This window comes from Xenopus laevis, chromosome 5L (genome assembly GCF_017654675.1).
Source record: "Xenopus laevis strain J_2021 chromosome 5L, Xenopus_laevis_v10.1, whole genome shotgun sequence".
Classification (NCBI taxonomy): domain Eukaryota; kingdom Metazoa; phylum Chordata; class Amphibia; order Anura; family Pipidae; genus Xenopus; species Xenopus laevis.
Window position 1 is genome coordinate 30,817,346 of NC_054379.1, and position 24,081 is coordinate 30,841,426.

The following is a 24,081-nucleotide window of genomic DNA, read 5'->3' on the forward strand; positions in this document are numbered from 1 at the left end:
TCAACCAAGTCCTCCACCCCCCCTTCCCACTATGACTATAGCTTCTGCTCCTTCTATTGCTACAACACAGTTGCCAGTTTAATGCCTCTTCTACTATTCCACAGTGCCACTTGTACAGTAGCATGTGATTGGTCACGCTCAAAAATAATTTAGGCAAGTCATCTAAGAAACAATATTTCTATTTTTAGGGGCTATCATACATGTATTAGAATTATCTTCTGCACCAGGCCTGCCAACCTGCACTTTCCCCCCCAAGAACAGCTCACTGGACCATGTTTATAAAGGAGTCTTGGAATCTTTTAAATTAGAACTATGTTTTACGACTGCTGGATAGTGTTGAAACGGAGCATATGTATATTTATAAATAACTCCAATATCTACTCAATTTGGAATGGAGAATAGGAGTTACAACACTGGAGAGTCCAGGTTGGTGACCTAATACTTTGCGAAGGTACAGTATGTCTATTCAACTGCATTTGTAGCTATTAATCTTATATACAGAGGAAGAGAATATGTAACACTGCTGCATTACTGAAATGTAGTAACCCCATTCTAGGGGTAAACTGCCATTGGTACAAGGGTGCTGGGGCCCTGCATCTTTCAGCTGAGTTTTGGAAACAGCATAATTAAAGGGACTTTTTGCCCAAAAACTGAGAAGTGTTAGTACATAGTTACATAGTTAAATTGGGTTGAAAAAAGACAAAGTCCATCAAGTTCAACCCCTCAAAATGAAAACCCAGCATCCATACACACACCCCTCTCTACTTTTAATTAAATCCTATATACCCATACCTATACTAACTAGATAATAGAGCTTAGTATCACAATAGCCTTTGATATTATGTCTGTCCAAAAAATCAGATGCTGATTTAATAAGTAATTTAATTTCCCCACATCTGTCTGGCAGGCCAACAAGCGGGGGGGGGGGCCCTGCTGTTTTACATTCATACTGTTAGCAATGCACAAGCTGCGGCTGCCTTGACCACTAGGGTGAACAATAATGTAAGTTGCAAGAGTGCTCAGAAGAGAAAAATATAATTAATGTTTCATTGAATTTAATTTCCGTTCATTCCAGAAAAAAAAAGAGAGTTTGGGGGTGAGCATCCCAGTCAAACCAACAATATTTGTCCCTGAACCCTCCACCTCATTGTTCCACGACACACAACATTGTATATATTTCACAGTGAAATCTGATGATTTCTTAAGAATTACTAGTTTTTATAAACGCAAGACAAAATATTGTCACTAACATGCTAATGAGTCTGTGAGCAGGACCCCACAACTAATAGTAAAGAGAATGCAGGATCAGGACATCGGCTTTTTCAAACGGAAGTTCAACCCATTCCCCAAAAAATGACAACAAATTGATTCTACATCGGAAATACTTTTTTGTGTCATTACCCTATTTTTGTTTTTGTTTGGTGTTTCCTTGAAACTCTACAATTTTACCACAATGGGAGTGAGCTTTAACAAATGTACTGGTGCTAATTATTTGGCATTTTGTATAGAGCACCAAGCACCAATGACAGTGATAAAACTGTGCTTAACTTGCGCCTATAAAGGAGGCATTTTTGACACACGTGTGTTAGTTTTAAGTGACTGTAAATGTGGCACATTTGGCACAACTCAAGCCTATGACTAAGTGTCCTAGGGACACGAAACGCGTCAGGCAAGAGATGTTTGTACAATAAAGGTTTCAATTTCTATTTATCTTTTGGTCTGATCTATTCGTGGCATAGCGGAGTCCTTGCACCAACATTAGTTTGTTTGCTTACATTTGGCACAATTGACTTGAATAAAGTGGCATAATACATTTTTTGGGTAACCTGATGACTTAAAATGCAGCTTATGGTGATGGACAGAAAACAGACCATTATTAACTGATTATAATTATTTACCATCACCTATTTGTCCCACTGAACATGTGGTGAATACATATTTAAAGTAATATCACCAAAGAGACTTTTGGAACAACAGTGTGACCATTCACCAATGTTTCTAATTGTAGTGAGGTTAACCCCAGGCAAGGAGATGGGCCTGTGGCTTTCACAGCAAAGTATTCTAGTGGTTGCAGTGAAATAAACCAATTTCTCACAATCAGTTTCTACTGTAGGTAGTAAGTCTGCAAGGTATATAAAAATTGGATGTAATTTTCCCTCTAGATCTATGGAACAATTAGTAATTTAGGGGTCTTTTGCCCACCCCCATTGCTGACAACTGATATGACAACTACAGCAGTTGATTCTTGTCTTTTTAATGCCTAAAAGCTGTGTATTCACTATATAAAGGATCTATAGATTATTATTATTTGATTATTATTAATCAAACTACCATGGTTTACAAACCTTTTCATATTATTAATTTAGCCTTCTGCAGATGAATCAATGTTTTGTGCCCTATAAAACAGCGGAACAATAGATTTATTTAGTATTTTACAAGCAATTGCACCAAGAAAGAAATTGTTACGATTTCAGTATTTACATCAATGTCAGTAAAACAATGCAGGGTAAAAAAAAAAGAGAAAAAAGGCCAAACTGATATTGGGTAAACAAAACTTTTTTTCTTTCCAACTGCATTTAGCATAATTGAATTATAAAAAAAAGACTAATACCCAAATATATTTCCACCAGCGGGCCTCCCTTATGTCTATGAAGGATTCACTTATGCAGTCTGCCATATCACTTCCCAAAACCCTCCTTTCAATTTAATAATCTTCTTACAGGAAATCAACAGAGAATTGTGGCCTGATCTCAGCCAGTTAAAGGAAGTGGTGACGGCAAAGACTGAACAAAGTAGCAGGAGGAACAACCTATATAAAGATATATCAAGATTATATCTTGCATTTGTAGTTCCCTGTACAATTCACCAAGAGCAGTTTTAATTTTTGTTGATTTGTGAGCAAACCAGGTTGTGGAAATACTTCACCTTTAAAGGGTTTACATATACTGTAACTAGTATTACCCCAGACACTTGAGCACATATTATGTTCTGCCATATTACTGGGGGGGCCTGTATAAATTTGATTCAGTTATATACATACTTCTGAGTGGAGAAAAGTACAAGCATTATAATCTAATTATACTGGCAATAAGTGCTGGAATATATATCAGACCAAACAATTAAGTGCATAGGCCCATGTTCAAACTTTGGGCCCTATAATGGATCATAGGGAAGGAAGGGCTAAAAGCCTATGGAGCAGCAGCAGCCGCCCCTCTGACATGCCCAGTGTGGGTGTAAGTTCAGTGATATTTTCCCTTTAACCTTGGCTCTTACTATATATATAATCAATTGTAGAATATAGGTTTCCCTACATTTTCAAACTTAGTGGTTCTTTACCCAGCCTGAGGGCCCTTAGAAGAGAGGGGTCTGGAGTCGCTATTGTAACCATTACAAAGGGCACATTATGGCAGTGAGCAACATTTGGTCTTAAGATCACCAGTCTAACTGTAAAGGTAAAACCTCTGCATCCCATAGCATTTTTACAACACAGATTCCTTTGATTCCGGTACAAGGACGCTGGGAGGGTCTGAAGCATTCTCCCTGTGCATTACAAGCGGAGATGTTTCCTCTTCTGATTTCAGGTTTGGCACGGCCTCAACACAAACATCAACAAGCTCGTACTGCTTTTTAGTGATTTCCTTTTGGTTGAGATGATGGATAATTCCGGCCCCAAGTGCATCGCCTTCAACATTTACAACTGTGGTGGTTCGATCGCTAAAAAAGAGTTCAAAATATAGATGATGGGAATATTAGTGATTGAGCTATAGAGACAGTTAATGAGACTCAATACAAAATACTTAGGAAAATTCCTTGTTAGTGCTGTCTACTCCAAGTCATGTGACTCGACACAAATATTATCCAGGACCAACAAAAAGAAAAGAGAAGAGCGCTACGTTTGGTACACCGCAGCAAATCTTAGAGTTTGTTTTATCTCTTCTTTTTGTTGGTCATTGAGTTATAGAGCACATTAATTAGTTTGGTAGGAAGTTCATTAAGGAGTACATGCTATATATAAAGAATTGCATGCCAGGATGAAAGTGAACTTTTTATTTAGAGAGGCCACCATTAGAAGGCTTTTATGCCAGAGCTTATAACTAGACATTTATATATGACAGCTGGGTTTTTTTTAAGGGGAGGATAAGCCTCCAAACCTTTATTGTTATCCACCTATGATAGCATGGATGAAAAGTGGATTGTGTAGGGACAGGTATATTCTTTAACTTGAAAATGGTGTGCCATATTTTATATACTGAGCTTAATGCACCAGCCTAAAGGTTCAGCATCTCTATAACAGTAATGATCCAGTTGTCATATCTTGGATTTTGAGGGAAGTGTCAGGGCTGGTATCAAAACAGTGTCAGTTGGGTGCAATTTCCTAACCTGTAACAGGAGGGGCTAGTAGCCTTCATTGGCTTTTAGGATAATTATTTAATAAATGATAGTGGCATGTAGTCATGGTTAATATGGCCATTCAAGGAGTTTTTGGCACCTTATCAATTGTCAAAGGCTTCAAAGACATGTATTCATTAAAACCACAATATTTGCTATATGAGAGGTTGTACTCGAGGTTATCAATCATTGCCTGATGTAACAGTTTTGGACAAAGTGGCACAGTCTAATTATCCAGGTCCTGCCAGTGTTCCAATAAAGGCATTTTTATTTATAGAAAAGACTTGTGGTGCTGTACTCCAATCAATACTTGTGAGAGGATTGTGGCCAGCCAGGGTACGTGCACCAGGAGCACAGTCTAACCATTTGTCTAATATCTGATTATGTTGCACATATATAAAAGAGTGAAACAAGAGCTTACCACACTTCACCAGAGTGTCTGTCCATTTCTATGGGATTTATGGGAAAGAGTCAATATTTACACCCCTTTGTAAATATTCCTTTAAAAAGACTATAGCAATGAATACACAATGACAAGCTCCATTTTCACTTTTTGATTAATATGCCCCAAAGCTGGAGGACCTTTGCAGAAGAGGATTACATTCACGACCAGATGCAGTTCTTGGCCGGTGGGATTTTCCAGCCTTTTCAAACAATGTCAGGCCTTAGCCCAATCCGACATCGGTTGGACAGGCATTTGTTTTGGTGCCATACATGGGTCAATAAGCTCCATCAGGATTTGCAGAGTTGGCAGCAAATATCAGCCTGCCTAAACCAATGTATCACTGAGTGGGTGTATGACAAGCAAATCAGAGCATCATCATATACTTACACAATCCAGTCTACAGCAAGTATGAGTGACAGGTCATTTGTAGGGAGTCCAATGGCCTCTAAGATAATAGCAATGGTGAGCACACCCCCTGCAGGGATCCCAGCAGCTCCAACGCTTGATGCAGTAGCAGTGACACTGGCAAATTATCACAAATAAATATAGATCGTTAAGAAGGCTGTACATAATGTAGATCAGAACTGCTTTTATCCATCTTAAACCAAACAGATTATGTCAATTTTAATCCTACAAAGCACCTCTAAAGCTGTAGTCTGCAGGACGTTTGATTTAAATCAGGGCAATTTAGGCCATGCCCTGTTCCACCCAGTTTGCCCCAGTTATGCCCACAAACCACAGCCCTTTTCAAGCTTATCCATGTAGCATCAAAATGACAGCCATCTAGTGAACTGGGAATAACAACACAATTTATAAACAGCCTACACAATGGTTATGATATTTAACATTGATTACTTCCATATCTTACAGAATAGTGAAGATCTGGCCAGCATTTAGTTCGACATTGTTCATCTGCGCAATAAATACAGCAGCCATACACTGGAAAATAGCAGCACCGTCCATATTCACAGTGGCACCAATAGGCAGAATGAATCTGCTAATCCTCTTGTCAACTCCGTTGTTTTCTTCAATGCACTTAATCATTGTAGGAAGAGTTGCCGAACTGGAGACAAAACAGAGATGAAGCTCAGTCTGGCATTATCAGTAACGAAAGAGCAACTTTCCACAGATTTATAGCTAGGTCCCTGCTACTCTCCCAGTTTCAGACTTGGTACATGGGCAATACAAACCCTCTGTACTACAGTGTAAGTCTAAAGTAGTGTAAGAGAATGAGAATTAAGCTGGCCACATATGGACCCAAATTGTCTGCTGACTTGGCAACTCCTGATTTATTCAACATTTTACTGGACCGTTTATGGGTCAGAGCTCAGACACATACACTGGTCTAGTGGAAAAATCCAGTTGGGTGAAGACCATCTCTCTCTGATATGGAAAAAAATACAATATGGGAAAGTCAGGAGACAAAAAAGCTTTTTGCTCAACTTCAAGCCATTATATACATGTACCAAAGCTACACCTTGACAGCCTACCCATATAACATAGAAATAACAAAAAGAAATATAACTGACCTTGAAGATGTGGCAAATGCTGTAGCAAAAGGGGTGATTAGCCCCAGCAGGAATGTAAATGGGTTTTTGCGAGTGACAGCGAAATAAATGAGCGGCAGGACTATTCCTCCATGAATAATGTGGCCCAGAATGGACGCCATTATATACTTCCCCAGGCTGGTCACTAGAAGGACTATGTTTCCCATTTCAACAATCTTGCTTCCGACAAGAAACATGATTCCAATAGGGACATACCTGTGGGACAGACAGACAGACTGGTGATACAACCACAGCTTTATTAAAGTGGTTAAATTAACTTTTTTTTTTAATAGGTAACTTTTTATTATTATTTTCAAGGTAAATAAGGTGGGATACAGAAAAGAAAAAAAGGGGGGGGGAGTACAGCAAGGTCCATAGAAGCAGAACATTGTTTACATTATATAAAAACACAAAACAATATTATTCACATCTCAAGGCAATGTTGTCAGGTGCACATCAGTCCAAGGGTCCCAAATATTACCAAACTTTCCAGGACAACCTCTGGCTTCATAGGTTAGTTTGATCAAAGGGAGCATTTGGTTAACATATTGTACCCAGTCACCTTTTTTTGGGGGGAGAGGAGCCATCCATTTCATAATTATTATTTTTCTAGCACAGTAGAGGAGGGACCTAACTAGAACTCTTGTTCTGGTTGCATTAAGAAAGTCGTCCACTAGGCCCAACAGACATATTTCAGGGATACAGATCAGGCCTGGACTGGCAATCTGTGGGTTCTGGCAAATGGCCAGAGGGGCCGCTATAAGGTCCCATAGAAAGTCAGTATTTAGTGGGCTGGTGGGAGATGTTTGGGCCTCTCTGTGGACTGATTGGGCCTCTGTGTACCTGAAATGCCAGGGCCTATTTTAATTCTCAGTCCGGACCTGATACAGATAGGGGGGGAGGTCAAGAATTTCCTTCACGTGGTGTGTTACCTCTGTCCAATATCTATGGATGACCGGGCATGTCCAAAGCATGTGCCAGTAGGACCCATCCTGATCCCCACACCGCTTACATATTGGTGCATGAATTTTCCCCATGCGATTCAATCTTTTGGGAGTGAGGTAAGTTCTCAAAATAAATTTGTGCCGTATGAGTTTGTTTCTCGCACTTATGTGGAAGTTGTAAAGGTTTCCTGTCAGTTGTAAAGGTTTCCCACTGATCAACGCTGAGATTTGGAATGTCGCTTTTCCACGCTGCTAGAGCTTTGGTTAGAGTAACGTTTAGTATGTTGAGAACAACCATGCATTGATTGAATAAGAGACTGGAATGTGAATAGGAGAGAGTCTGAATAGAAAGACGAGTAATAAAAAGTAGCCATAGCAATACATTTGTAGCCTTACAGAACATTTTTTTAGTTGGGTTCAGCGACACCCTGTTAAAAGTTGGAAAGAGGGAAAAAGAGCTTTTATAACTATAAAATATAAATAATTGAGACCAATTGCAAAGTTGCTAGGGATCAGACATTCTATAACATATTAAAAGGTGAAACACCCCTTTAACTCATTGAGCAGCCAGTTATTTTCATACACTATTAGAGTGACAAAATACACAGCAAATGTTTGTCATCCCCATTGCCAGAGAAGTGTATAGTAAACCTAGAGCAAAGCAAGAACTGCATCTATTTAGTAGTGTTTCTCTGGGAAAGGATTAGTGGCATTGCCTCCGTTAGTACCAGTGTTCTGTGATTACTGCAGTCAGATAGGGGAGCTCAGGGTGGCACGGAAGAAATCACTCCTCAAAATTAGTACAAAAATACTGATGTAAAAGTCAGTGTATAGGAACTAAGTCATTAGCTTAAGTTGCACCAAACAACACCAGGAAGTTTAAGACCCTAAGTTTAAGGTGGTTGTTCTATGGTATAGCGATCACTGGAAATATTGATGTATTTCTATCTTTATATTCCTCTACTTGCATTCAATGAAGAATAAATAAGATATATACAAGGACATCAAAGATTATGTGCTTTGCTTTAGAAAACACAGGACTAAGGAGATCCCTGCCCCATACAATTTTCAATCTAATTGGGTGTTGGGATAATTAACAAACGCAAATGGGAGAATATTAAATGGAGCAATTCACAATAGTTGGGGAACTCCAATATTGGCCATGGCTGAATGAGATACTGTGCTAGTGCAAACTCATGTGACTCACCACATAATCCAGGACACAAGCACCATGGTGGCCTCATTGAAAGCATTAAAAAATCGGATAAGCTCTTCTCCTTCAGGTCCCAGCTTTTTCAAAGCAACTCCCAGTACTAGAGCAAAAAGGACCAGTCCCAGAATGTTCATTCCTTCAACCTCTGTGCCAATAGGGATCTGCAAGGGAAGAAATACTTTATTATGTGGTACATATGCATTAAGAATATATTGGACTCCAAAATACTATCCAGGCAAGCCAAAATCTCTACCACGAACACAATGGAAACGTCTTGGTGCTGCCCATCTTTTTATTAATAGGATTATAGAGGGGACATACATAGTCGCTGGCTAATTTTCTATACTACAAATACTATGAGGCTCTGCATTTTATTGTATTTCACAAATCTGCGGATAGGTGTCACTGTTCATGCACGCTACTATATCAGCAGATGCCAATGTACATTGCTAAGCAGGGAATGTAGAACAGAATAGGTTTTTGTCAAAAGTGATTATAATCCTTTATTTATATTGGAACAATTTTTTGCAGAGAATATTTAATCATCCGTATCTGTCTCTGCTCATACGGCAGTTTCCATTCTACCGTAGGGGATGCAGTTATACCAGAACTATACATTATGCATCATAGCTAGTAAATTCTCTTTGGTAAAGGATAACCGGTTGCAAAACACAAAAGTGCCACACGTGCATAAGGGGTGCTGTTAGACAGTGCCTCAAAAGAGGCAAGTTCCAAAAACTCAGAGGCACCGGCCAAAAGGCACAGGATGTATTTAAGTTTTTGAGTCTGCCTTCACCCAAAGGCTAGGGCTGACCCCTTTATCCTCGACCCCCCAGTCAAGGACAAAAAGAATCTTCAAGGCTAGGGGGGGTCCCTTTATCCAAATCCCCAATGGCCTAATGGCTGTCACAGTCAAAATGAAAACCAATGACCTCCAAAGAGGTCCAACGTCAAGCCAGGAATTGAAGAAGATGCACCTGGTTTGAGGCCAATGGTGTTGGAGAGCAACATGTTACTCACGAGCCACTGGTTTGGGATCACTGATGTAGAGAGAAACCACAGAGAAAGAAAACTGTATCTAATCTATCAGTCTAATGGGTCTTTCAGACAGATAATAAGTACAGAACTACTGTCTGCAGATAATAATTAGAACATCATTAGATGGTATTAGATGGTATTAAACTCTGATTAATCTCCAGCTTCCTGTAATGGGCCAGACAATCATTACAAACACCAGTATTGGTTCCTTCACCTAACTGGAATTTCAATTGCCTTCTAATGTCTGTATTAATATGTAGAGACAGGCATGCTCCTCTTACAGTAATTAGGGCGAGCCACAAAGGAAACAGGATTTCTAATTAGCTGGTAAGGGAAATGACCAAAAAGCAGAATGAGTAATAATCATAAATAATCATTTTATAGTCATTAATTCAATGTTTTCATGAATACCAACTCACTGCAAATTAATTTCTTTTTCTTTTTTAAAGAGAATGTTTTGTCTTCCTAGTAATTTGGGAATATGCTGTAATGCTTGCATGTCCCCAGTAGCCCTTCAGTCTATGAACCCAAGGGCCCACTGAAGGACTTGAACCCCAGGGCCTTGGCTTGGACCACCCCTCACCCCCCTGCTGGTCTGCCACTACCAATGCCTCCTTTTCTTCTGCTGCAACCCACCATGCACTGACCCAGAGCAGGTGGGCCCACCAGGAATTATCCTGGTGCCCTGATGGGTCAGTCCAACACTAGCATTTAACAGCCCCAGCAATTTTCAATGACTACATTATAATCACTGGCAGAACTGGGGGTCTGGGAGTGTAAAGCCTCTCCAAAGCTCTCTAAATCCACCAATTTACTTACTTGACAGGTTGCAGTCCAAAGACCCTCGCCAATCCTTTACAACCCATAACAGTGCCACCTGCTGGTTAGTTCTTCTAACTGTACCGTCAAGGTGTATATGTTCAGAAAGAATAAAGAACTGTTCTGATGTTGCTCTTCTTAAGAAAGAGATTAGAACACTCATGTAGTTCCAAAGTAGTTTCTTTCTGAACATGTTCTCCTTGACTGTACAGTTGAAAAGACTGACCATCAGTCCATTCATTATAAACCACTTAATAGGAAGTAGTGATTCTGGAAATATTGTTGCCCAGGTGATTAAAAGCTTCATGTGTGGGTGGCAAAATCTCAGAATGATTCCATATTGATTCGTAACGGCAGTAGCCTGGTACACCAGAGATTAAAACATCTTTAATTGCTGCATGTGCCATTACCCTTAGACACCTACTACTGTGTTTTATTAATGCAACAGTATAAGCATTGTGTATTGGTTTTTAATGAAACTCTGCAAAGATACCACAAAAACAAAAATGCGGTGCACTATAACAATAATAGCTACTGGCAGAGCAAATCACATATAATACCTGCTATTTGTATCTTACCTTCTCAGTGATCAGTCCATCAGTTGTGTTCCTTGTGATTATTGTGTAGTCAGTTGCATGCTGTAAATGAAGGGGCATATTGTCAACTAGATTTTTGCAAAATACATATTTTGGAACATACTTTCATCTCAAAAAGGTTCCCTTTCTTATTTTTTTCTAAAACAGAGTTATGCATATGAAGGACATAGTTCTGTTGTGTCTCAATATACTATTTTAACTCAAGGGGGCAGATTTTCACTGGATGCAAAAAATTGACCCAGCTAGCAGGCAAGGGTCTTTCAGTCTAGCACCTGGACCTGCATAGGTGGATACAAGAGGGTAGAGCACTCCTAACTATTGCTATCCAGGGCCCCCCCTCCAGTGATGCCCATGAGGGTCGGGGTCCACCAAGTTATACCTGGTGTCCCACCGGGCCAGTCCGACACTGTGGGGCTGATTCACTAAGGGTCGAATATCGAGGGTTAATTAACCCTCGATATTCGACTAGGAACTAAAATCGTTCGACTTTGAATATCGAAGTCAAACGATTTAGCGCTAATCCTACGATCGAACGATCGAAGGATTATTCGTTCGATCGAACGATTAAATCCTTCGAATCGAACGATTCGAAGGATTTTAATCCAACGATCGAAGGAATATCCTTCGATCAAAAAAACACAGGCAAGCCTATGGGGAGCTTCCCCATAGGCTAACATTGAGTTCGGTAGCTTTTAGCTGCCGAACTAGGGGGTCGAAGTTTTTCTTAAAGAGACAGTACTTCGATTATCGAATGGTCGAATAGTCAAACGATTTTTAGTTCGAATCGTTCGATTCGAAGTCGAAGTCGTAGTCGAAGGTCGAAGTAGCCCATTCGATGGTCGAAGTAGCCAAAAAAACACTTCGAAATTCGAAGTTTTTTTAATTTGAATCCTTCACTCGAGCTTTGTAAATGTGCCCCAAGGTGTTCCTTTATTATGCTGCCATTCAAGCCTCTCCTTTTCTGTCCAAGAAATAAGACTGTTCTTATTAGCTTGGGTCCTCAGAAATCAAGATAATAGACAATAAGCTCTGCTACATACAGTACATAGATACAGCCCATTCTATTCTAATAGTGGTGTAAGGGGTGGAATAACGTGTGCCCACTTTCTTTCAGTGCAGTTGATTCACCACCAGTCTAAGAAAACCGTCTTATTGGGAACATTGCATGACCTGAACACACTGTAACATAGCAGTATACCAGGGATTACTCCAAAGGTGTAAAATAAATAACCTTTACTTACTGATCGAAAAGCTGCGGCCACAAGATTAGAAGGCATCAGGTTTCTGTAAACAAAATTATAGTTTTACCAGAAGTCGGTAATGGAAGACATATTCAAGTTACTAACTAGGACTAGACATGGTTTATATTATTGTTTTAGGCTTTCTTTCAATTTATATTTACAGTACACTGGTAATGAAGAACACTACGTCCTGGCTAATATTGGAAAGGCAAAAGAGTCTTTGCAGTAAAGGTAACCCATGATACCACTTACAAAAAAAAAGTCACAGATTCTTATTTGGGTTACAGAGAGAGAGCATAAAGGGTAGGTCACCCTGTATAAGAGGAGCATACCATATTGCAAATGACAGACACCTATACTTCTGCACCTGCCACTTATGACATACTGATGCTCTAGAATTAGATACACTTACAGACTGATATCACCTTGGTTGCACCAGAGACACTATCTCCATGTAAATGTATGGGACTGGTACATTAAATATTCCAACATTTTTCTTGGCCTGTGCCCTAAGCGTAATCACATACAGCCTGATATGTGCACTTTAAGTAGTCCAAAAATATTACATTGACGTGCCTAAAACAGAACCCAATAGACTACATTGCAATTTCCTGACAAGTGTGTAGTTGTGTACTAGCAGGTGACAGTTGTCAAAAAAAAACATTATAGGTGCTTTCCCAGGCAACTTTTTCCTAAGAAGAGCTAATGCATACTAGTCAACTGTTGGCTGCTACTGAAAACCCTGGCAGTTAAAGCACCCAAAACATTCCATGTGCCATCACAGTAGGGTTATGAGGTTTTTCTTTACTCTTCCGTACATCTTACTAACAGGCCCAGACTGGCAACTTCTGGGTTATGGCAAATGCCAGAGGGGCTGCTGTATGATGCCATAGAAAGTTACTGTTTAGTGGGCTGGTGGGAGGCTGTTTAGGCCTCTGTGTACTTGGAATGCCAGGGCCTATTTTGACTCCCGGTCCAGACCTGCTTGCTAGACTTAGCCTTGAGTTTAGGTGCTTCTCCAACATATGAGACGGTGAATCGTGTGCAATGAGCCTTAGTGAACAACATATCTTCTATCTATAGGCAGAGATTTCTGAACTGGGAGACTCTGCTAGAATGTTAAAGATCTCAGTTCTTGTCCCCATGCTCTACCACAAATAAAGACACAGTTATGAATCCATCCCAAGAATGTCTTTCCATGCTCTAATTATTCTATCCTTGTATGTTACCTATGGCATCTCTTATGCAACCTCTGTACATTCAATTGGTCCCCTGACCCTGCTACCATTGCAACTGCTGATACCTTGATGGTCCACCTAGAGATGTAGCAGGTTTTAAGGGTACAATGTAACTGTGAAACATATTTCAGACTGACACAGTTTACTACAATGCAACTTGTTGAGATGAATGTTCCTATAAGGAAGTCTGGGAAGAAGAAAGGGGTGCAGTGTGTAGGGTGCAGACATTGAATATTTTGCTGCATACAGTAGCATGTATCTAAACTCTGAACCCACCCTGCTCTTCATTGCAATGCTTAATATGTATTAGGGATTGTTTAAAAAAGAGATTTATCAAATCTGCCGTTACAAAAGTATAAGAAGATATTTTGGAAGTATACTGGGGGCGTAAGGAATCTTCAGAAAGTGATGCAGCAGGCCACATGAGCAAACATCTGTAATGACTGGGGGCACCAAATGATCCTCAGAGTATAGACAGCGTGACTATGTCTCATATAATAATAGTGCACAGTCACAACCTACCAAGATTTTGTCTACCCATTTCCATGCTCCTTTTTGTTTATACAGTAAGGTTTTGGTTTGTTACCAGTAAATCTGTTTCCCACAGGAATACACTGATATATGTTTGTTTAACACATTCCAATTATCCACTCTGATGAAACCTATAAAGGGTCAGCACGGGGTCTATGAACAGCAGACGTGCCCTGTCCATGCTAATGACATCTGTCCAAAATGAAGCATCTCCACTGACCCTTATGAAGTTGTATGTGTGACAAGAAATCCATAAACATAATGGCAAGTATGCTTTCATGCCTTCCTTGGACTAGGATGAAACAGAATGGACAGACCACTGGGACAAGATGAAGACATAATAAAAAGAACGCTTAGGGAATATAAATAGCCCAGGTACAGGGTAGAGAAGGAGCAAACTGTATTCTGACATCACATGGCATACCATTTTGTTCAGTGGAAAAAGTTGTGATGATTTCTTTAAATAAAGTGTTATGGTGGGACATTATGAGAAGAACGTGTCTATCTGGGGAGCCTTCAGTTCTGTAGCTTCAATGCCTAATTACACTACAATGTTGAAATTGGATATATACCTCTGTTCCACATGAGTTCAATTAATAAGTCTTATGCTGAATATACTCACAGACTATTGTTTTAACTAAGAAATATCTATGTTAAATTATTACGGATGAGTTCAGAACAGTGCCATTGAAAGTTCTTTAAGTTTTCAACTTCACTGGTTCTTCAGAGCCATTGTGGATGGAGTAGAAGCTGATCAAATTACAGATACAGTTAAACCCTATGTATAATAAACTCCTCCTTGTCTGTAAGCCTAAGACTCAGTCAGGGTCTCATTTATAAAAAGCTCATTTTAACTATTCCGATTATAAGGAGGGATGGAAAAGTAAAGAATATATGGGGTGTTGTGTTAAGAGAATAGGCACTATACATTTCCAAAACAGATTCTGTTTATTTTGCACTGATAAACACGGGTGCATTAAGAAATCTTAGTATGGACAGGTACAAAACTGTTACTATCTATGGAACATTAAGCCTTCAGCCCATATATGAGGCAGCAGCAGCAACAACAAAAAATATGATGTTTGCCAAACAAGAGTGTCACATACCAAACATGAACATCCTGTGCAGAATTGGAACATGATTGACCAATTTAGCAAACATGAACTCTGTTGTTTTTGGCCAAACATGAAGTCTGTTACTACTAGCATGACTGACTCAGAAGAGAGGTTACCCGGGGCCAGCAGAAAGAATGAAATGGATGCGCCTGGTAGATACAATTGTAATCAAAAGTCTTTTAGGGGCATATTTACAAAAGGGCGAACTGTGGATGTTGGCAAAGAGGACAATTCACAAGTGAAAAACCTCAGTGCTAGAGAACTTTTGAACTGTTCTCATCGAAAATTCGGTAATTAATCAATGTGTGAATGCTACCCTTTTCACTAAAGTGTATTTCAGCAGGTTCAGGCTGGCGAACTCCTATTATAAAGACAGCAGCCACTTTTAAATCGCAATCAACATTACCCTTTCCATGCTACTTTTCTCCATGGCGAAAAAATTTTCTAGTGAAAATTTGTCATAGAAAATTCTCTAAAGAATTATCCCTACTACTATTGTATGGGAAATATACAGCGTCGGACTGGGGGGCCCAGGGCCCACCAAGCCGCAGCCTCAGGGGCCCCCCACACCGCCCCCCAAGCCGCGAAGTAATCTCTGCCGCACGTTCGTGCATGCGCATACATTTGGCTGACGCGACCGGGGTCCGGGAAGTAAGGCAGAAGTGCAGGGAGCGAGCCTGTGCCGGCCAGTGAGGGCAGCGTGTGCGCCCATCGATATCTTCTGCCGATAAGGAGGTAGTGCAGGCAGCGGGTCTGGCCCAGTCTGACCCTGGAAATATACTGGCCAATTTTTTGCAAAGAAATTTTGCCAGGAGAAAATTCACCACAATTCTCTTGAAAAAGTGAAATTACGATTTTTATTAAATATGGACATGTGTTATGAAAATACGCCTGGCGAAGTGAAGTTAGGTGGAGTGAAAATTCACACTTTAGTAGACGTGCCCCTTAGTCTACTAATAGTTTAAATACAGAGCTCACAGCAATATTTCTACTTTTTAATTCTGATGTTTCCATTTATACTGGCTGGGTCCTAAAAATATTTACCTTATAAGCAGTCATAGGATCCCTTGTATCTGAGTGTTTTAGAAGTGCCTCTGACTTTTTACTATTTGGCAAACGTAACACTCACCAGTTATGTAAAATTGCTCATATTGCTGAACACACTTTTGAAATTGATCTAAAAATTTAATTTTTTTTTAGTTTTCATTATATTAGCAGTTTTACACATGGATTTGCAACAGGAGCGCCCCCTGGTACTCTCTTCCTGTTGCAGATTCATGATATCAGCAGGGTATAAACACCATGAAAAATCACATTTGGTTTGTGTGTGTGTGTATATTCCTTTTTTTGTCTGAATAACAGCACATACACTTAATGCTTGCAGTACAACCGTTGATCATTAGGAATGAGTAAAATATATGCAAATAGGGATTATGGGAAAAGTAACAGGTGCAGTAACATATCAGGGAACATTGTGGGAATGAACATATGTATAGTGGTTTTTGGTTTATCTATAACCTTCATTAAAAGACAAACACTTTCCACTCAAATGTATTATAAAGCAGAAAAAAAACTAACTTCCAACAGGTAACAGGCAGACAGACGGGGACCTGACTAGACCCCTCTGGACTCCAACATGGATTGGCTAGAGTTTACATGTTTAAGTTAAACAGTGATACGGGGAGAGCTCAAGCAAAGGGAATACACAGAGTTGGTTAATAGGTCCTGAGTTATCAGTCAGCCTGCTCAGTCCTGTGATGAGCGAATCTGACCCCTTTCATTTGGCCAGCAATTAGTGAAATGATGAAAATTCGCCAGAATGCATTGGTCTATGGGCGACACAATTTTTTTTGACGTGCAACTAATTTTTTCACCCATATATGGGTGTCATTTTCACTGCGAAACTTGGTGAAAAATTTCGCTCACCAGTATTCTTTCATATAAAAGCCTTAAAGGACAAGTAACACTAAGGCACATGTTAAGTTTCTATATCAGCAGACCCAGTGCTATTTGACACAATTAGCTGTCACCTGCAAATTACTGTCATTTACAATCCCAGAGGACACAGGGGGGCAAGGAGGTCTAAATTCTGCATGAGCGACCACACACTTAATGGAGTACTCCGGCTTACAAATCAAAATTTGATAAAGAGGCCCACATAACATAGAAACCCCTAATATACCCATCACAGTTATCTATTTCTTCAAAAAGTATGAATAAATGCAATTTTCTTTCCTGAAATTCAGCTGTTTAACAGTTCTTCTCTTTTTGCATCATTTGAAATTCTGGCAAGAAAGAAGGGATTAAATACTGATGTTACAAATTGTAACAATTTCGCCACAGCTTACAGACAGCATGCAGGAACTACATAACCCACAATGCATTGCACTGTGATGTTCCTTATTGAAATCATGTGTGCAGGGAATTGTGGGGTTTGGAGGATGCAGGCTGAGGACAGCTGGCTGTTGAGACAAAGTAACAGTAGTCAGCCAGCTCAGCAAAGTAGTCAGAGAGATCAGCAGGAGAGCAGGGGGCTAAGCTTAGGGAACTATTCCCAACCAAAATCATGAAAAGTCTGCATATTTTTTAATTTATGTATATTACAAAGCTGACATTAAGTTTACTTTTCAAAAAGCTTAAGTTACGTTTGTGTTTAGTTCCCCTTTAATTACAGAGTTTTAGAACATTCTGGTGACATTTCTATGTATGCTGGGAAACTTACACTTCCCAATGTACCATGGTACATAGCAGCCCTATACTTAACAACTGCCATAGGCTGCCTCGTTTGTTAGTCTAAGTGATACCCAAGCCTACCTGCCAGCTCCTGTCAGAAGACACTGTTCCTTGCACTCCATTTTGGATACAACAAACATGCTGCTTTTATTTGACTCTCACTGATGTAACAAATTCATTGGCCACCTTTGAATTATTCAATTGCAGACTGGTATCATGACCTGTAATGTGCCTGTCCCTGGAATAGACTTGCCCCAGTCTGGTTCAGCATTGCCTGTGTGGGTTTCAATGTTCTTGAAGCCCTAATAAAAATCCTCCCACAATGTGACATCACTGCCCCATGCCATCCATGACAACCCTGTCTCTAAATGACATCACTAACACCCCCCCACCCCCCAATATCACAGCCCCAGCTTTATATTTCACTTTCTGCCACTGGCAAAGTTGGCAACCCTACCCTGGAATTAAAATAATGCTATTTGTTGGCATCAGAGCAACTTTGTCCAACTTGAGGTCTGAATGTAGCCCTCTAAGGCCTGGCTCCCAGATTGCCCAAGGTCTCCACTGACTATAGGGTATGGCACAAGAATTTTATTAGAATCTGGCCCATGAATATGTCATTAGATAGACACCTCTTATTTGGAGAATGTAGTAATGCAGTCATTTTTACTCTGTGAATTAGTTAGCAGTGGCTACCCCACAAACTATGTAGAAGCGTCTTTCTTTTGTATGTGAGAGAGTTTTGCTAAGTTTGTCTTCAGAACAGAAACCAAGATTCAGTACGAGTAGCAGGTGACATGCATGCTAATGAGGATATAACAGAAACAGCCAAGAGGCCCAATGTGGGAGGCTGTAGTAAGGGGTACGATCAGGGACATAACTATCATGTAGACCTGCAACTGGGTATGACTGCTGCCATGGTGTTGAGTACTGCACGAGAAGAATGCTGCTTTGTTTATGGAAGTGATGCTTATAAATCCATCCAGATGTCCATCTGAAGAACATGCTCCACATCAGCTAGATATGTAAGTTAACAAAAACAAAAATAATAAAGTCTTTGGAATCTTATCAATTAAGTTTGAGTTATTTAGACATCTGTTGAGGATATTGGTATAATCAGACTCATTTTAAAAACAATTTGGACATAAGATACATATAAAAAGTTATCTAGATGATGAAATAAGGATTCTAAAATCAGCTAGCACCAATCAGGCTGCCCTCCCATCTATTTTTAGGGTTCTAGTGTGGGAACCACTGGTGCAGAAAGTGCCAGTCTCAGAGTGCAAGCATCAGTTGCTTCATGATTTGGTTTCACAATGAGTGTAAGACCCATGGACGTAATCACAAAGTATGGAGGGGGGCCACTACAGTTGAGTTTAGATAGTTAAAGCTCCTGACAAACCCTTTTTAATGAAGGGTTTTTAATTGCCCTTTGATGTCATGGCAGGGAAAAACACCCCCTCCAATACGCAGAGACCTGCCCAGGAACCAGTAGACAAGCAACATTCTATTGGGTCCACGTAGACCAAGGCATCAAATGGCTCCATATCTGCTATGTCATATAATTAACAAACGGATGGGAAGTAAGATTACACTGGGCAGGCATGTGCCCTATTCCGGTTCTCCCAGTAAGCATCCAAAGAATTTGCTTTCTAAGGCTCTCACACGACTGTCACCCTTCCCAAAACTGAAATGGATCATTCTATGAATAACTCCAAGCACACAGGATATTTTCAGCTCTGCCCAGAGAGTTTGCATCACTGCTGCTTTCCTAACAAGTCGATACATAAGAAAAGAGTCTTATTTTATATAGTTTCTCAAAACACCTCTATGTTTTAGAAATATCAAACTCCCAAAATGGTCACCCTCCTTTCAGACAACACACGATGACAATACACAGTGGGGTCTATCTACACAATATGGCAGCACTGTCTGAGCCACTTTTCTTGGAATGTTTAAGCACCGTCAACAAAAATGACTGGCAGGACCCTTTCTGGCATAAGACAAACCAGTGCTGCTTGCTTGTTGATGGGAAATTCTTGAGCCATTTTGGTCTTTGGCCATTGGGCTTGACAATTGGTAGGCAACTACCACTTTCTTAGGTCACATAGACTGATTAGAGGGAACTGCTGCTGACGGCTACTTATTGACCTTATTATCAGCCACTTGGCACTCCCATGAGGTCAATGTTTCCCATTTGCAAGAGTGGGAAGCAGCAATGCCCCTGTATGGTCAGTGTAGTGCTTCCCGAGGAAATCTGCAGTGATCGACTAGCCCTGTGAGGCATTAGCCTAAAGAGGTCTGAAATATTTATAGCCCATTATATCAAAACATTCTATCATACCTGCACATTTTCTAAACATATTGTTAATTCATAATCCAAAGTACAACACACACAGCCCACAGTGTCCAGTTACTTGAAAACACCAGAATGATTTGCATTAGAGGTAAATTATGGGACAGATTAAATGCAAATATGGAGAAAACTTTGGACATGGGGTTTAGCAGTATAACTGTAACTGCATATCAGTAACAGATAGATAATAGATAGATAGATAGATAGATAGATAGATAGATAGATAGATAGATAGATAGATAGATAGATAGATAGATGATAGATGATAGATGATAGAAGATAGATAGATAGATAGATAGATAGATAGATAGATAGATAGATAGATAGATAGATAGATAGATAGATAGATAGATAGATAGATAGATGATAGAAGATAGATAGATAGATAGATAGATAGATAGATAGATAGATAGATGATAGATAGATAGAAAGATAGATAGATGCATACATAGTTATATCGGGTTAAAAAAGACCAAAGTCCATCAAGTTCAACCCATACAAATGAAACTCTGCATTCATAAATATACACACACTGACCCCTCCATACCCTCACAAATTATATATACAATGATAGATAATTTGTGGACCTATTTGTTCAGTTCATAACAAAGTTAGAGACACATAACAGACTGTTATTATAGTTCCCCTGCTACAGTATCCAGAACAGCACATTAGCATTCAACCCACATCTTATTCACATGCAATGCTAGGTGCCCCCTGCAGGGTGAGCCCCTCCTAATACTGGCTTTCTTAACCTTAGATTAAGGCAGATTAAGCCTGGGTATATTCTTTGCACCCCAAACTCTGGTTTAGAATCTGTTGTGTACCTCATTTTAAAAGCTGTAATCTTTTGTTTGAAGTGATAACATTGTATTAAAGAGGAGGAACCCTGGGCAGCATGTGGATATGTGAAGTAAAGGAACCTTCAGAATCTAGACATATTATTATTATTATTTTTGTGTTGCTGTAATTAGTTCACACTCACATTAATATGTGACAAGTGTATTATCAGTCTGGCCACCTGATCTAGGTTTCTGATGCTGGGAGACAGCACAGCACCCTTGAGAGGTGCAGCAGACATGCAAATTGCTGGTATGATTGCATCAGGCGGCACAGATCAGCACAGCGTAACTAGTATTGCACTGGATTAATGAAGACCAGAGAAGATAGGGTAGGGGGATAAGCTCTGCCCTGTAACATGAGTAAAACATGATATTGAGTCTATTAGACTGTAAGCTCTGTTGAGCAGGGCCCTCTTTACCATTTGTATGGGTTGTATTTTTGCATCTGATCTTTATGTTCAGTGTATACCCCATTTATTGTACAGTGCCACAGAATATGTTATTGCTTTAGAAAGACTTCCCAAGCCCAGTTTTAGACCAGTTGGGTCCTTCGAAGGTGGGTTCACAGGTCAGGTGATCTTTCTGCTGTCCAAAAACTGGTGCTAAGTGGCCTGTACTAAAATGGAAGATTTTATAGGTGTGTCAGGGTGTGCAAAGAACTGTTTTAGCTGCTCTGAGAGCACTCTAAGATGGTTTAAAGGACTTTTCTGGACATTACAATGCACCCTCTACACAAAGGATTTAAGCCCTGATTCCACTAAACAGGAGCATTGTAACAAAGAGCACTTTGTAACAAAGAGCCCTTAGCGGCCTCTCAGTGGCTGAGCAATACTTGGGTACAAAGTAATTCTGTAACAGAGAGCTTGCAATCATATATATATATATATATGTATATAAATGTACCACTAATAAATGAAATTAATTTATTTTAGTGTTTTAACTTTTTTCTTAATTTCCTCAGAAATTCAGCATTTTTCTGTGTTTATGGCTGTTAAAATAGAGACAAATCTTATTATAAATAACAATGGAGTTTAGATATGAATATGAAATGCAGACGGATGCAAAGGCTAAATATAGCTAAACTTGTGCTGAGGCAGACCAGTTAGTTTGCAGGAGAGATAGGAAATAGAAAGCTGGGTTATACTGTGTATGGGCTGCACTGAAAGTGCCAGGGAAGTGGCACTAAATACATAAAAGCAGCCCATTAGTGTGTAGCAATGAGTGGGTGTCACGTGTCAGTAGAATTACCTGGCAAGGTCCAGGAATGAGTCCACCGTCTCTTTGTTTGTACTTACAGCTTCTTCTATGCCAAGGGCATCAGAGTTGAGGGCACCTGCCCCAGCACCAGGCTTGATGATGAAACCCAAGGCTATGGCTAAACCAGATGCCATAAGGGTGGTGACTAAGAAGTAGGCTACGGCGATGCCACCCAGCTTGCCCAGAGAGCGGGTGTCCAGACTGGCAGCCCCAGAGATTAGACTGCACACCACCAGCGGGAGGATAATCATCTTCAGCATCCGCAGGAGCATCTCACCCGGGAAAGCAAAGTAGCTCATCTGTGCCTTGGTCAGGTTCATCTTCCTCACTGCGGTGCCCAGCCCAACACCAACCAATACCCCCAATACGGTGAGGATCACTATGGCATTCTTCTTGAGGAACTGGGCACACCTGTGCCCTGCTGGTGCTTTCTGCTTTTTGGGGCTGCCATTCTCTGGTTCTTTATCACCCATCTCGCACACTGTGCCATCTGGGTACCTGTTAATGTGCCCGTTGGTCTCGCTTAGCTTTTCCATCCTGACCAGGCTGCTTTGTGTGAGGCCCGGTGGCTGATTAAAGGAGTGATGAGGACAGGGAAAGCTGCTGGCAGATGTTGGCAGTGAGTTGGTGGCAGCCAAAGTACAAGCTGAACTCCTGTCTCAGTCTGCTCCTAAATAAGCTGCAGCTGATGCAAGAAATCCCCTTCCATGCTCACCCTCCCTCCTGAGCAGCCTCTTTGTATCTCTAGCAGCCCCGCCCCCTTCTCATCAATCTCCTCCCTCTTCTTCATTTGCAGCCAGTGCAGCTCACACTAAACGTTTGCATTAAGGCATTTTTCATAAAAATACATTGCGACTGCTTATCAGCTTGTGCCCCCTATAGCTCCTGAGCCCTTAGCAGTTTCAGTCTCTGCTGCTTCTATAGTTACTGTGGAGCATTGACTGCAGTTCAGGGTTCTGCTTTGGATAAATAGATGAAAAGAGCAGCAGAATCCAGTGTAATTATCTTCTTTTCTCTCCTGTATCCACAGTGGTGCCAGTGTATACTGCTAATAAATATTGCTGCACCCATTCTACCTCTATAACAACACTGTAGTAGGCAAAGTGTGTATTTTGTTTTCATAATGAAAGAAAATGATCATCCTAAGCTGCTTTCCAATATGCATTCGTTACACATTTTCCAGTGGTTTCAAAGTTATTTGTCTATGTAATTGCAAGTAAAAGCAAAGTATTTGTCCGACTGTTTTGTGGACTTCTGGTTCCAACTCCTGGAACAATGCAGCAGAAGCCACCTGTTAAACAAACACTGCTTTCTATAGCCGTTGCATGTACAGTTAGCGTTAAAACCACTGGAAATATGTAATTTATGTATATTGGAACATTTTCAGAGACGTCAACTCTGATCTAAGTAAATCTAAGTCGATTTTTCCGTTTACTAGAGACGTCACTGTACATGCACATAAACTGAAAATCAGCCAGATATTTATTGGACAAATTTAAAAGCCAAATCTGTGTGAGACCTGTATCAGCTCGTTGATTTAGATCTTGTCTTGACAACCTGCATTTACCATCATCCCTTGGACCAAATGATTGGATCATCCTGATATTGCCCACCATATCGGGGAAAGATCTGTTTGTTTTTCGACTGGTAGCCCACGCACACACGTAACGTATCTCCCCATAGGACGGACAAGATGAAACTGAAATAAAACTTCCACCAGTAGTCAAAGGTTCCATTGGTTTCTGGGAGTTGTAGTTCACAATCATATTATCGACTG

The 24,081-nt window shown here is 40.3% G+C and overlaps 1 protein-coding gene and 1 long non-coding RNA gene across 2 annotated transcripts in view; one reads left to right on the forward strand and one right to left on the reverse strand.

The window, feature by feature from the left end:
• LOC121393621 overlaps nucleotides 1-2,726 on the forward strand; it is a 21,180-nt gene extending 18,454 nt beyond the window's left edge. Inside the window, exon 3 of the long non-coding RNA XR_005961194.1 lies at nucleotides 2,670-2,726. This is a non-coding gene — a long non-coding RNA (uncharacterized LOC121393621). The remainder of the gene's footprint in view (nucleotides 1-2,669) is intronic.
• Nucleotides 1,147-23,048, reverse strand: slc1a4.L (solute carrier family 1 (glutamate/neutral amino acid transporter), member 4 L homeolog). Its single transcript, XM_018262818.2, has 8 exons — nucleotides 22,296-23,048; nucleotides 12,233-12,275; nucleotides 10,974-11,033; nucleotides 8,533-8,699; nucleotides 6,364-6,597; nucleotides 5,703-5,897; nucleotides 5,222-5,356; nucleotides 1,147-3,714 (listed from the first exon to the last, which is right to left on the reverse strand). Exons 1-8 carry the CDS (start codon nucleotides 22,838-22,840, stop codon nucleotides 3,480-3,482), a joined length of 1,614 nt encoding a protein of 537 aa, XP_018118307.1. The 5' UTR covers nucleotides 22,841-23,048; the 3' UTR covers nucleotides 1,147-3,479.
• Nucleotides 23,049-24,081: the final 1,033 nt, after the last annotated feature.